Below are 12925 nucleotides of genomic sequence, written 5' to 3'. Positions count from 1 at the left end.
TTCTCTTTTTGCTCTGTATGCACCACTCTGCATTTAATCATTAGTGATCGATCTCTGCTCCCCTCCACAGCATGTCTTTTTCCTGGTTCTCTCCCTCAGCCCCAACCAGTCCCAGCAGAAGACTGCCCCTCCCTGAGCCTGGTTCTGCTGGAGGTTTCTTCCTGTTAAAAGGGAGTTTTTCCTTCCCACTGTAGCCAAGTGCTTGCTCACAGGGGGTCGTTTTGACCGTTGGGGTTTTACATAATTATTGTATGGCCTTGCCTTACAATATAAAGCGCCTTGGGGCAACTGTTTGTTGTGATTTGGCGCTATATAAAAAAATTGATTGATTGATTGATTAAAAACCGACATCATAGCGTAAAGCATCTTACCGTGTGGGCTCAGGAACACTTCAGAAAACCAATGTCACTTAACACAGTTTGCCGCTACATCTACAAGTGCAAGTTAAAACTCTACCATGCAAAGGAAAAGCCATACATCAACAACATCCAGAAATGCCGTTGCCTTCTCTGGGCTCGAGCTCATTTGAAATGGACAGACGCAAAGTGGAAAAGTGTGCTGTGGTCTGATGAGTCCACATTTCAAATTGTTTTTTGGAAATCATGGACGTCGTGTCCTCTGGACAAAAGAGGAAAAAGACCATCCAGATTGTTACCAGCACTAAGTTCAAAAGCCAGCATCTGTGATGGTATGGGAGTGTGTTAGTGTCCATAGCATGGACAACTTACACATCTGTGATGGCACCATCAATGCTGAAAGGTACATCCAGGTTTTGGAGCAACACATGCTTCCATCCAAGCAACGTCTTTTTCAGGGACGTCCCTGCTTATTTCAGCAAGACAATGCCAAGCCACATTCTGCACGTGTTACAACAGCGTGGCTTCGTAGTAAAAGAGTGCAGGTACTAGACTGGCCTGTCTGCAGTCCAGACCTGTCACCCATTGAAAATGTGTGGTGCATTATAAAGCACAAAATACGACAACGGAGGCCCCAGACTGTTGAACAACTGAAGTGGCACATCAGTCAAGAATGGGAAAGAATTCCACCTACAAAGCTTCAACAATTAGTGTCTTCAGTTCCCAAACGCTTATTGAGTGTTGTCAGAAGGAAAGGTGATGTAACACAGTGGTAAACATACCACTGTCCCAGCTTTTTTAAAATGTGTTGCAGGCATCCATTTCAAAATGAGCAAATATTTGCACAAAAACAATAAAGTATAATAATAAAGTATTCTATCAACTTCATTGGAACTGGGGTTGTAGTCTGACATAGCACAAAGCAATGTCAAGCTGATAACCTAGAACAGAACATGCCCTCGGAGAACAAAAACTGGAAAAGGATCGTATTAGGACACTGTTTTTGATTGATTTATTGTTGTTTACAAGAATGATACTCTGCTAAGCCCTTCTGCACACTCCTGTACAGTAGGTGCCAGTGTGCAACTAATACTGGTTGCTATCTCCCAGTTAACTACAAGAAGAAGGATTCAAAATGTTTCAAAGCAGTGTTTCAAGGTAGTCATTGGTTATTTACACTACCAAAAAAACATTGTGGCACAATCCACGACCACATGTTTTATCTACTCTTTATTTCTGGTTTTACTTTTCCCTTCTGTTGTAACAATAATTGTGTCTCAGATGATAGAAGGAGGAGGTTTTTGACACAGATGTGTAGTAATGTGGGAGTAAACGCTGTCCCTAATCATACAAACCAACAAATTGGTGAGAATGAAAGTATAACCTCCTTGGTGAGGGAGTTTAAGCAGCAATGGATTCAAAGATCTGCTATGGTTACCAGAAATGTAGCTATGTTTCTGCCTTAGCAGCAACAATAACCAAGATTTCTCAACAATGTGTGAAGTTGTGTGCTTTTTACCCTGTGTGATGCTATACCTATATCTAATTTAGTCTAATCTAAGTTGTGACTAACTGGGTGCGATGTTGAAAAATGTTGGTTTCTCAGAATGCAAAAGATGGAGAACCACTCCCCTAATGTTTCTGGGTCAGGCTCGAAACCTCTCAATCTGCCCTCATACCCTTGGATCCCAGAGGGTTAAATTCCTTAATTAACTCTGAGCTTTACATTGAAATGTAAGCAATTTTTCCTCTTTTAACAAATATTTTCCCAACGTTCATAAAATTTAGTTGGTCAGTATTCCTCTTCAGTATTGTTTTTTTAAGCTGCACCATGTTGCATTGATCACAGTACAGTACAGAACAGTAGATCAGTAATACGTGTGTGTGAAGAGTGATACAGAAATTGGATGTAAGACAAACTCTGCGTGCGCATCAAATCTATGCTGTCGCTGGATTGACTGTCTTCCATAAATGTAACCTTCTCCAGGTGTGAAAAGCCCCCACCCACCCACACACACACACACACACACACACACACACACACACACACACACACACACACACACACACACACACACACACACACACACAACTGCAGGTCAAAGGCAACCCGCTGTGAAAATGAGCAGCCCGTCTAAGTGCTTTGACTTTATGGCACTATTCCATCAACCACATTGTTTGACATATGTTGCAAGAGCAAATAATGTCAAATCTGCACAAATCGTCATCCAAAATCTGGCTGAGAAACATTACTGTGTGAAAAATGCTGTAAACATCTATAAAATGCAGGAAGTGTGGTGCAAAACAACAAATCAACTGGTTTTTATTACTGGAAATGATGGAAGAAGGTGTTTGGTTTTCTTTATGTGAGGATGTTAAGCAGCATTTTGATGGCTGTCCTTACCGAAAAACACACAGTATGATGATTGCGATCGTCAGAGAAATAAGTGACACACTGTGGCCAATGGTGTAGCCCACTTTGACTGCACTGTAGAATTCTTCCTGGAAAAAATGTCCATGTTGACGGTTTAAAATCTAACATAAAACAGGAGCAGGATTGGGCTGTTGGAGTGTGATTACCATGTTGAATGTGTCATCATCGACGGTGCTGTTGGGATTAAACCCACAGTCCAGGGTGTCGGAATCTTGGCTGATCTGGGGCCAGCCATCCTTAGTGCAGGTCTTTGACAGGTTACCTAAGGAACAGGGGCAAGAATGTACTCATTTAACATTTTACATTTTCATCGTGTAAATCAGCGTGAGTGTGTATGTTGGGAGATGAGCGACAGCACAGAATCCAGTTTACCAATAATGATTTTTTTTAAACTCAAATATGCTGTAACACACATCTGAAATTAAAGGTCAAGCCAAGGAGCATGCAGCGGTACCACGTGTCCCTGTATCCACCATAATATAGAACAGTCTTGGGTACTTACTGGCAAACACTGAAACAGACAACCAGTCCAATCCCAACTCTCGATAGAATCCATTTATCTGCAGCAGCCAAGTTTAAATGGGTGCATCCAGGGCCTTTTCCAGCCATTAGGGTGTTGGCCAAAGTTAACTGGTAATGCAAATGAAACTCCCCATCTTCACAAAGTAAAGGCCCCCTGACACGAGTATGTCTTTTAAATCACGCATTAGCATGCACGTTGTTGTAATGATCACACCCGCTGTGATCCCAGCTCTACGCCATTCTTTGTTCTACCGGCTGCCATGCACTCTGTGCTGGACGTTGTGTATATAAAATAATTATTTTGTGTCTGATTAACTATTTTCTCTGTAAATTAGCCGTTGAAAACGGCTGTAATCACTTCCTATATCACAGGGGACTGCTCCAGCTTCAGCCGTTCGCGCGCGCGCCAAACAAGCTGCAGAAAGTGTTTTGAGCCGTCTAAAAAGGTAATTATTTGTCATGTTTACATTGTCATGGCTTGGTAAAAGATTTGTGTGTTCTTTCCTTCTTGTGTGCAGCAGTTAAAGTACGTTTATGAGAGATTTAACTTCTTGTTACAATCGTTCCGATGAGCTGCGCTCTGATGTGATCCGCTGACGTCAACACTCGCTCTGTTCACTACTTCTTTACTCCACCTGACGAGCTGCACATCGTGTTGGCGATTAGACTGCACCACGTAGCACGACATTTATGCATGAAAGATTTTTTGAACATTTCAAAATTCTTTGTGCGCAATAGCACGCACCGGCCCCCCTCTCACATTCAGTCTGCACCAGTTAACGATGAGTTTACTCTCCAGCACAACACAGGTCGTGCTAGTGCGTGAGTCAAAAGGTGCACTGACACAAGCATGCCTGTGACTCATGCAATAGCACGAACATCTTCGCGACAATCCCACCCACTGTGTTCACAGCTAGACGCTGTTCTTTGTTCTCCTGGCTGCCACACGCTCTGCGCTTGAAGCTGCGCATATAAAATAATTATGTTGTGAGGGATTAATCATTTATTTCTGCAAATTGGCCATTGAAAACTCGCTCTAATCGCATCCTGAATCACAGAGGAGGCTGCAGCTGGAGCCGTTCTCACGCACGTGTGCGCCTAACTACCTGCAGAAAGCATTTTGAGTCGTCTAAAAAGGTAATTATTTGTCATGTTTGCATGATCATGGATTGATAAAACAGTTGCGTGTTCTTTCCTTCTTGTGTGCAGCTATTAAAGTATGTTTATAACAGATTTAACTTCTTGTTATAATCCTTCAGACAAGCTGCGCTCTGATGCGATCCACTGATGTCACCACTCGCTCTGTTCACTTCTTCTTTTGCGCCATATTTTCGCCATATCGCGATTCTCTGTGTGCAATTGCACGCACCGGCGCCCCTCTCGTGTCCTGTCTGCACCAGTTAAAGACGAATTTACGGCCCCGGCTGCAGCCTCCTCTGTGATTTAGGAAGTGATTAGAGCCAATTTGCAGAAAAAAAATGATTAATCCGCCACAAAATAATTATTTTATATACGCAGCATCCAGTGGAGAGCACGTGGCAGCCGGTAGACCAAAGAACGGCGTCCAGCTGGGAACACAATGGGTTGGATAGTCACAACAACGTTCGTGTTATTGTGCGACACAAAGGCATGCTCGTGTCTGTGACAAGCTGGGAGTGAGACTGTGTAGAATGATGGTCTCTCCCAAGGCCAACCCCCCCCCCCCCCACCCCCCCACACACACACACACTCTAATGACTCTTACTGAAAGCAAGTTTGTTCAGAAAATGGGTGAAAGGATGGATATTACACAAAGCATATCAAAAGGTCTAAAGCAACAGTACGGACTTCAGCTTGATTCTTCATCATCAATTTTCAATTTGTAAAGTGTTGGTGAGTAATAACTTATTTTCCACTGTGGGTATCTCCCATCACCATGTAAATCAAACCTACTAGGATATGCCCCACCAGTGACAGCTGAAAACAACAATGAGAAAAGATTACAAGCACTGGTATGCTCATAATACACTGAGGATCATGAAACCCTATGACAGGCCAACTGTTCAGCTAATGCACCAGTGCATACAATGATTCCAAGTCCCAGGAGCGACAGCCACAGGAACGTCATGCCTGTAGACAGTAGTATAATGCAAGCACGCTCCCAATGACTACCACAAAGCCCCTGGACACTGCAAGTTGAATGAGTCGCTACAGGCATGGAACATGTGCCAAGGACGACTGTTATAGGCCCAGAATATACGGTGCATCCCGAAAGTATTCACAGTGCTTCACTTTTCCACAATTTATGTTACAGCCTTATTCCAAAATTTATTTTTTCCCCTCAAAATTCTATACGCAATACCCTACAATAACAATGTGAAATAAGCTTTTTAAAGACTTTTTCAAGTTTATTAAACATTTAAAAAACTAAGAAATCACATGTGCATAAGTATTCACAGCCTTTGCCATGAAGCTCAAAATTGAGCTCAGGTGCATCCTTGAGATGTTTCACATAGCTTAATTGGAGTCCACCTGGGGTAAATCCAGTTGAGTGGACATATTTTGGAAGGGCACACACCTGACTACATATAAGGTCCCCAGTTAATAGTGCATGTCAGAGCACAAACCAAGCATGATGTCAAAGAAATTGTCTGTAGACCTCGGAGACAGGACTGTCTCAAGGCACAAATCTGGAGAAGAGTACAGAAACATTTGGTCCCAATGAGCACAGTGGCCTTGATCATCTATAAATGAAAGAGGTATGGATCCACCAGGACTCTTCCTACAGTTGGCCGCCTATCTAAACTGAGCTATTGGGGTAGAAGGGCCTTAGTCAGGGAGGTGACCAAGAACTAGATAATTACTCTGTCAGAGCTCCAGCATTCCTCTGTGGAGAGAGGAGAACCTTCCAAAAAGACAGCTATTTCTGCAGCAATCTACAAATCAGGTCTGTATGGTAGAGGAGTCAGATGGAAGCCACTCCATAGTAAAAGACCCATGGCAGCCTGGCTGGAGTAGGGTGGTCTTTATTTAGCAAAGCGTGTTGATCTGTCTTGATTAGTGGTGATCATTAATAGAGCGTGACAGCGTTCTTCTCTGACGTGCGCACAATTAAACCCTGCTACACTGCATTCAGTTTCATTGCTGCAGTATGCTGAAGGACAGTGATGCCAAGTTGGCTAAAAGTCTTGTTCCAGTGCTCCTCAGCGCATTCCTGCAGGTGTTCCACCTGCTGCTGCGCTTGATGTTTGGGGAAACGAGCGAGACGAGAGCCGCATGGAGCCACACATCTGGCTCTCTCCGTCTCCTCCCCCTCTCTGTGCCACTCTATGGCACAGAGCCCAACTAAGCATGCAATCACAAAGTTGTTCTGGTGTGGCTTTAAAGGAGCAAACTGGAGCGATCTGAAATGTTCATCAGCTGATGGATGAATATGGGTGTGTGTGGAGAGAATTTGCCTCATTTACCGTGGGATTTATGGGGTGTTGCATACCATACCACTTGCATTTACCATGGGATTTATGGGGTGTTGCAGCAGAATTGATTTTGTTATCGGATATGAGCCTCGGTAAGCTTTCACTTGCAATGGTTATCTCATTTTCCGTGGGCGTGGCGTTTACGGGGTTTTGCACCTGAACTGTTCATATATATATATATATATATATATATATATATATATATATATATATATATAGCTGATAGAAAAGCACCTAGTATACCGACGCTACCACATATGTGGCCAATCAACACAAGAAGTCTAAACAATTACGATTTTGTAGGTGCTCTTTTCACTTTTCCCCATCAAGGCGGGGTAGCAGGGCTCACTTCAACAGTCTAAACAGGCTTATGCTGTGTTTACACATAATGACAGCACACCACGAAGTATCTTGGCCACTGATCACGAATGTGATGAGTTGAGACAGAGGCATCAAGTGTCCTCAGGAACTGCTCCAACCTGTTACCACACGAACTTTGTGTCTTTGTGACTTTGTGCAAGTCAAGATGCGGTCTGTATGCAGAACCTTGTAAGCGCCATCCCAGTTTGTGTGCAAAACCACATAGTGAACAGCGCACCACTCACTGGCATGTATCTTGGTCACGTATCGAACGATTGCGGCACCCACGAGAGCTTCTCTGATGCTGCGTTTACACATAACAAAATATACATTCTGGGCCGCTGATCACGAATGTGATGATTTGAGGCAGAGGCGTCAGGTGTCCTCAGGAACAGCTGCAACCTGTTGCCACGCGTTATGATTAATGGCACGTGTTGCTGAAGAATTATCAGGAACCATTATGCATCAAGAATAAAGATATGGTCAAGAATAATGTTCCGCGTTGTTGCGCGCTATGGCGCGTAACAGCGCATCGTTAAGTTCTGTCACATTGTGAATGAGGCAAATTGTCTCCACACGCACACCCATATTCATCCAACTATCAGTTGCTGAACAATTCAGATCACTCCAGTTTGCTCCTCAAAATCTAGATTAATCCACACAAAAAGAACTTTGTGACTGCATGCTTAGTTGGGCTCTGTGCTGTGGAGTGGCGCAGAGAGGAGGAGGAGACTGAGAGCCAGATGTGTGGCTCCACGCGGCTCTCGTCTCGCTCATTTTCCCAAACAACAGGCACATGCAGCAGGTGGAACACATGTAGGAGCATGCTGAGTACTGGAATGAGACTTTTAGCCAACATGGCTTCACTGTCCTTCAGCATACTGCAGCAATGAAACTGAATGCAGTGCAGCAGGGTTTAATTGTGCGCATGTCGTAGAAGAATGCTGTCATGCTCTATTAAGGATCACTACTCATCAAGACGGATCAACACGCTCAGTTGCGACCTCCACAACATGAGGGGAAATGAGGGTGGTGCATGACATTCGTGTAAGATTTTTTAACAACCAAAAACATGCTCCACGAAAATCATGAATATTACACACCAACACACACTATTAAGAAACCTATTCAGATGCGTTAAGTCACATTAGGAATGTCAGAAATGTGCCAAGAATGACACAAATATGACATTCGTAACGCGTTTTGCCTATGTGTAAACGCAGCATAAGCTGTCTTTAACCCTGTGATTAACAGAGGTGGGCAGCACTGTGGATTCATGGTTAGCACTGCAGCGTCGCAGCAAGGTGGTCCCGGGTTCAAATCTGACCTGGTCCTTTCTGTACCTAATGTGCACGTTCTCCTGTGTACACCAATAGACATATGGGTTGGCCCCTGTAGTTTTGCTGACTCTACTAACCGTAGATGTAAGTGAGAGAGTGAATTAATGTTTGTGTGTCTGTGTGTGTCAGCTGTGCAACAGACTAGCAACCTAACCAGGGAATACTGTGGGTTTCACCTACTGCACCCCCCCCATAACCTTCAAGAGGACTAAATAGGCTCAAGAAATGAATGAATGAATTAAGAAGGGTTCTTTCTAGTATGTGCACTGATTCTTCCAGTGTGGACTGAGATACGTTCCACTCTGTAACCCTGCCAAGAATAATTACAAAGTAGACTTCCAGATGAGGAATCATTCATTACTACAGACTCTATTTTAGCAGAACATTAATCAGATGACCGCTGTGACTTGATGAAGTGTTTTGTGTTCCAGTTACCGCAGCTTTTTTCATTTCTTTTCTTGTCAATGAACAAAGGTGTGTGTGTTGGCATTTGCAAAAGAAAATAAAAAAAAATAAATAATAATAATAATCTTTCTCAGCAGAGCATTCCTCACATTTCCAAACCTGTCACCACTATCAAACAAGTTGGGGAAATAGTAAACAATGTAGAGTCTCAGAATGTATCTGGCACTGAAACACGTTTAGCTCACAAATACCTGAGCGGGCGTACTGCAGAGAAGACAGAGACTTAGCACCATCACAAAACATGACAAGACACAAAGGAGATCCTAAGCCCCTGCTGTTTCAGCCAAGGTCACCACTGGATTTGGACTTGGGGGACTGACAAAAGAATGCTTTCATCAGCCCCAAAAATTTGACTGGAAGGCTTTTCAGTACCATATACAACAATGAAGAGCGCTCAAACGAGTTAATCATCCTGCCATCCTTTGCATTTAAGGGGTTTGAATATCTATAAACCCCAATTTTTTAATCCATCCTAATTATATCTTTGAAGATTATTCTGAATGTTCAATCTTTTGTTGACACATTGAAACCAAGGCAGTCTGTCATACTGGGAGCCTGGAATGAGCACGGTTTGGTCATGCTGTTGACAATGATGAACTGAGGTGTGAGGTGAGTTCCCAGGGGAAGGGGAGCATTGAGAGGGGCTCAGGGAAGGGTGGACAGAGTCCATGTTGTCAAATCTGTTGAAGAACAGGTTTAGCTCATTGTCCTCATGCAGGTCTCCTTCCATCATCTGGTCCGCCTTCTTACCATGACCAGCGATGGTACTCATCCCGCTCCACACATCATACACTAGTTATCCCAGGTAGTCTCATGGTCTCCCCCTGCCTGGGCCTATGTCATTGTTTGTCCCCTGTCGGTGTCCTCTGTCCCGCTCATCATTCTCCTGCTTGGTCCTGGTGTCGCAGACTGAACAGTCCCCCTTAAAAATTTGTCTGCCTTGCCTCCATTGCGCATGTGTCACTTGGAACCACAGCAGCTGGTCTGAGATGGACTCTCTTTTCACCCAAAGCGATCAAAGGGAATAATGTGATTATTAACCCTTTGGGGCCGACGCTATCGCATACGATGGCTAAGACCAAGCTTTACTAAATTATAAATAACTTTTTAATGATATGAGATAGAAACGTACTATTTTTTGCTGTAGAGTTATCTCCGCGGACTTTCAAGCCAGCCACTGGCCATCTTTGTACTCCTCATAGAAGCTGTGTGATGACATGCGCAATGTGAGTGTCCAATCGGAATTGTTTAACCATCACATGGTTTCCAACATCCAATCGTAGGGCAGATTCATCTCACGTGAAAAGCCAAAGATCATTTTCAGGAGTGATATGTTACTAGATGGCCCATTTGAATAGACCCCTGGGTGCTCCAATGAGTACATACTATTGGGCTCCAAATGCGCCCTGCGCCATTACGCACAGTGATCACTGAAAGCAGATGGAGAGCCTCTGATGACAATCTCATGTGCTCAAACAAAGAATGTGTAACTATCAGGATTGCTCCACCAGTTTGCATGTGACTGTTACTGGATAACTCTGTTGCTTTCTCTGCATAAAGCACTGTTTACCATATCAAAATAACAAAACGCATAGACCATTTTGTATATATTGTTCAAAATGTGCATTTGTGTTTATTGTTTGAAGCTTTTTGTTGTACAGTCTTTCACACAAGACCTCAAATTACCTTTATAGTGTCAAAACAGTTGTTTATTATAGTTTGCTGTGTGTTTTGAATAAATGTGTGCAGAAAATTATTTTCCGCTTTACTTTTTCCTTCCTTATTTTTGATTGTAAACCTTTATTACACTTATAAAACACAATAAAAGCATATATATTATGAAAGCACAGGTTGTCCTGAAAAAAAGAGACATAAAACTTGATTGTGGGATGCAGGGAGAGCTGTTAACAGCAATAATAAAACATTTATGCCAGGTGAATGAACTGCCCAAAAAATGCCCTTGGACCCCAGAGGGTTAACCATCAGATGACAAGGTAAAATCTCTTAAATGATTCTAAACTCGGTTTTAAGCAGAAATGTGGCAATAATCAGTGATGCTTTGAAATGACAGAGGCACAGTAAATGCAGCAGCAGCAGCTCGTCATGGCTGCTGTGCTCTGATCGCTTCCTTCATCTTTTATTATAAATTAATGCTGAATTCATGTGGAAATGATTGTTGTACAATAGCTTCAGATATCTGTCGCTGAGATAGATGATGACTGGAGCGCAGTTTTAAGCAGAAACAAGGCAATAATTGGTGAAATACTGTCGACACTCCGAAATGACACGTGCAGTGAAGGCAGGGTGGACCGATTTCTGGGGGGAGACATTCGGTCTGCAACACCAGTCTGTTAGTTATACGTTAGACCAGGGGCCTGTACTACGAAGCGGGGTTACTGGCTTATCAGGGTAACTTCGGGAGTAAATTGATGACGTGTGGAGTAACTTCCCGGTTAACCCGTACTACGAAAGGTGGATAGGTTTTAATCGAGGTATGCTGCCATGGCAATTTATGCTGGGTGCCAAACCTGCTCCGAGCAGGTTATGTTCTTGGTTAGCTTGAGGTTTTCGCTTAACCACTCCCTTTATAAGTACGGTCCATCACTCCGAAGACAATGCCGGCCTACCTGGATGATCCGTTTGATATTGGGGCGAGGGCGAGGGTTTTTAAAGACCGCCAGAATCTGCTGACATACCCGGACAATATTCTCTATGAAAGATATAGATTCTCAGCCGAGGGAATTTGTTATCTTTGTCAGTTGATCGGGCCAGAAGTCTGTAACATCACCCATGGTACACTGTAAAAAAAGACTGTTGTTTTTACAGGAAAACACTGGCAGCTGTGGTTACCAGGGAATTCCTGTAAAAAATACAGCAGTTAAATGTACAAAAAAAGAGAGCTCTTGTTTGTGGATTTAACAGTTCTTTTAATGTGAGTCAGCCGTGGTTCATTCACTGTAAATCCATATACATATTATGTTTGTAATGTTATCTACTGTGCTGCTCACAGTTGTTAGCCAATATTGCTAATTTCTCCAAAACATGAGTCCTATCAACTTTCCATTTTTGCAGCATTCATCCTTGACCCAAAATTCATAAATATTCTGAATGGCAAATGTCAGCTCTCCCCAGTTTTTCTGTGATCAAAGCCATAAGCATACAATCACGCAGAGGCCACTTGGCTATTCGGTACTTTAACGTTTCCCATAATCCCCTGCGCTTCCCAGAATGCACTGTAGCACATCTAATAGCGCATGGAAACAATGGCTAGCAAGGATGTGGATGGCACTGATTCAATGAGTTCACGAGTGACACACGTTCTCTGAAGCTGAGAGGGTAGAGGAGGTGCTGCACCTGTGATGAACTTCTGCTGTGTCCCGATGTTGTCTTGTTGTCCAAACTTCACGATGTTTGTTTACACTGTGCCCTAAACCGGAACTCTGCTGAAACCAACCTCTCACGTGAGTCACAGATCGCAAGACGGTGCAAGATTCACAACTGCAAAACAGCGAATTATAATATATGTAGATTACATATTTTGAGTGACCAGCAGAGTTCAATATCATGTGCAGCAGAGGTCCTTTAATCCCTCACAATCTTTTCAGCCTCTTCGTTTCAAACTTTTCCCTGCACAGTGAGGCCTGTTGATCCTGTGAGCTTTTCGAGAGCCAAGTGAAATATACCTCTCTGCCTTCAGCTCCACAAAACAAGTAATTCTTCAACTGTCCATGTTTTCCCTGGAGTGCTTTTCTCTCAGGTCTACCATCTGGATCACGTCACAGCTTCCTAGAAAACCCCTGTGCTGTGTAAAGCACTTTCACATGCTGGCGATAAATTGCTTGTCTGAGTCCCTATCGTGTTTTGGATATGACAGAGTAGGAGCCCCTTCCAAATCTGTGGAGGCACTCATGAAAAACATGGTGTTTAAAACCTCCCACAGTCACTTCAAGCTGAAATCCGTTTTGAACGACAGCAAAAAAAATTAAGCCTCTA

At 43.3% G+C, this 12925-nt stretch overlaps 1 protein-coding gene across 1 annotated transcript in view; it reads right to left on the bottom strand.

Moving 5' to 3' along the window:
- Positions 1-12925, bottom strand: part of LOC117522089 (vasoactive intestinal polypeptide receptor-like) — a 105869-nt gene that overhangs the window by 56838 nt on the left and 36106 nt on the right. The window contains exons 4-5 of the mRNA XM_034183466.1: positions 2937-3052; positions 2761-2858 (exon numbers count right to left, since the gene is read on the bottom strand). Of these exons, the coding sequence (XP_034039357.1) occupies positions 2761-2858; positions 2937-3052 (214 nt within the window). The remainder of the gene's footprint in view (positions 1-2760; positions 2859-2936; positions 3053-12925) is intronic.

The sequence above is a fragment of the Thalassophryne amazonica genome, chromosome 12, assembly GCF_902500255.1.
Source record: "Thalassophryne amazonica chromosome 12, fThaAma1.1, whole genome shotgun sequence".
Lineage (NCBI taxonomy): Eukaryota > Metazoa > Chordata > Actinopteri > Batrachoidiformes > Batrachoididae > Thalassophryne > Thalassophryne amazonica.
The sequence above is the reverse complement of the archived record's forward strand: the minus strand, read 5'-3'. Positions and strand labels throughout refer to the sequence as shown.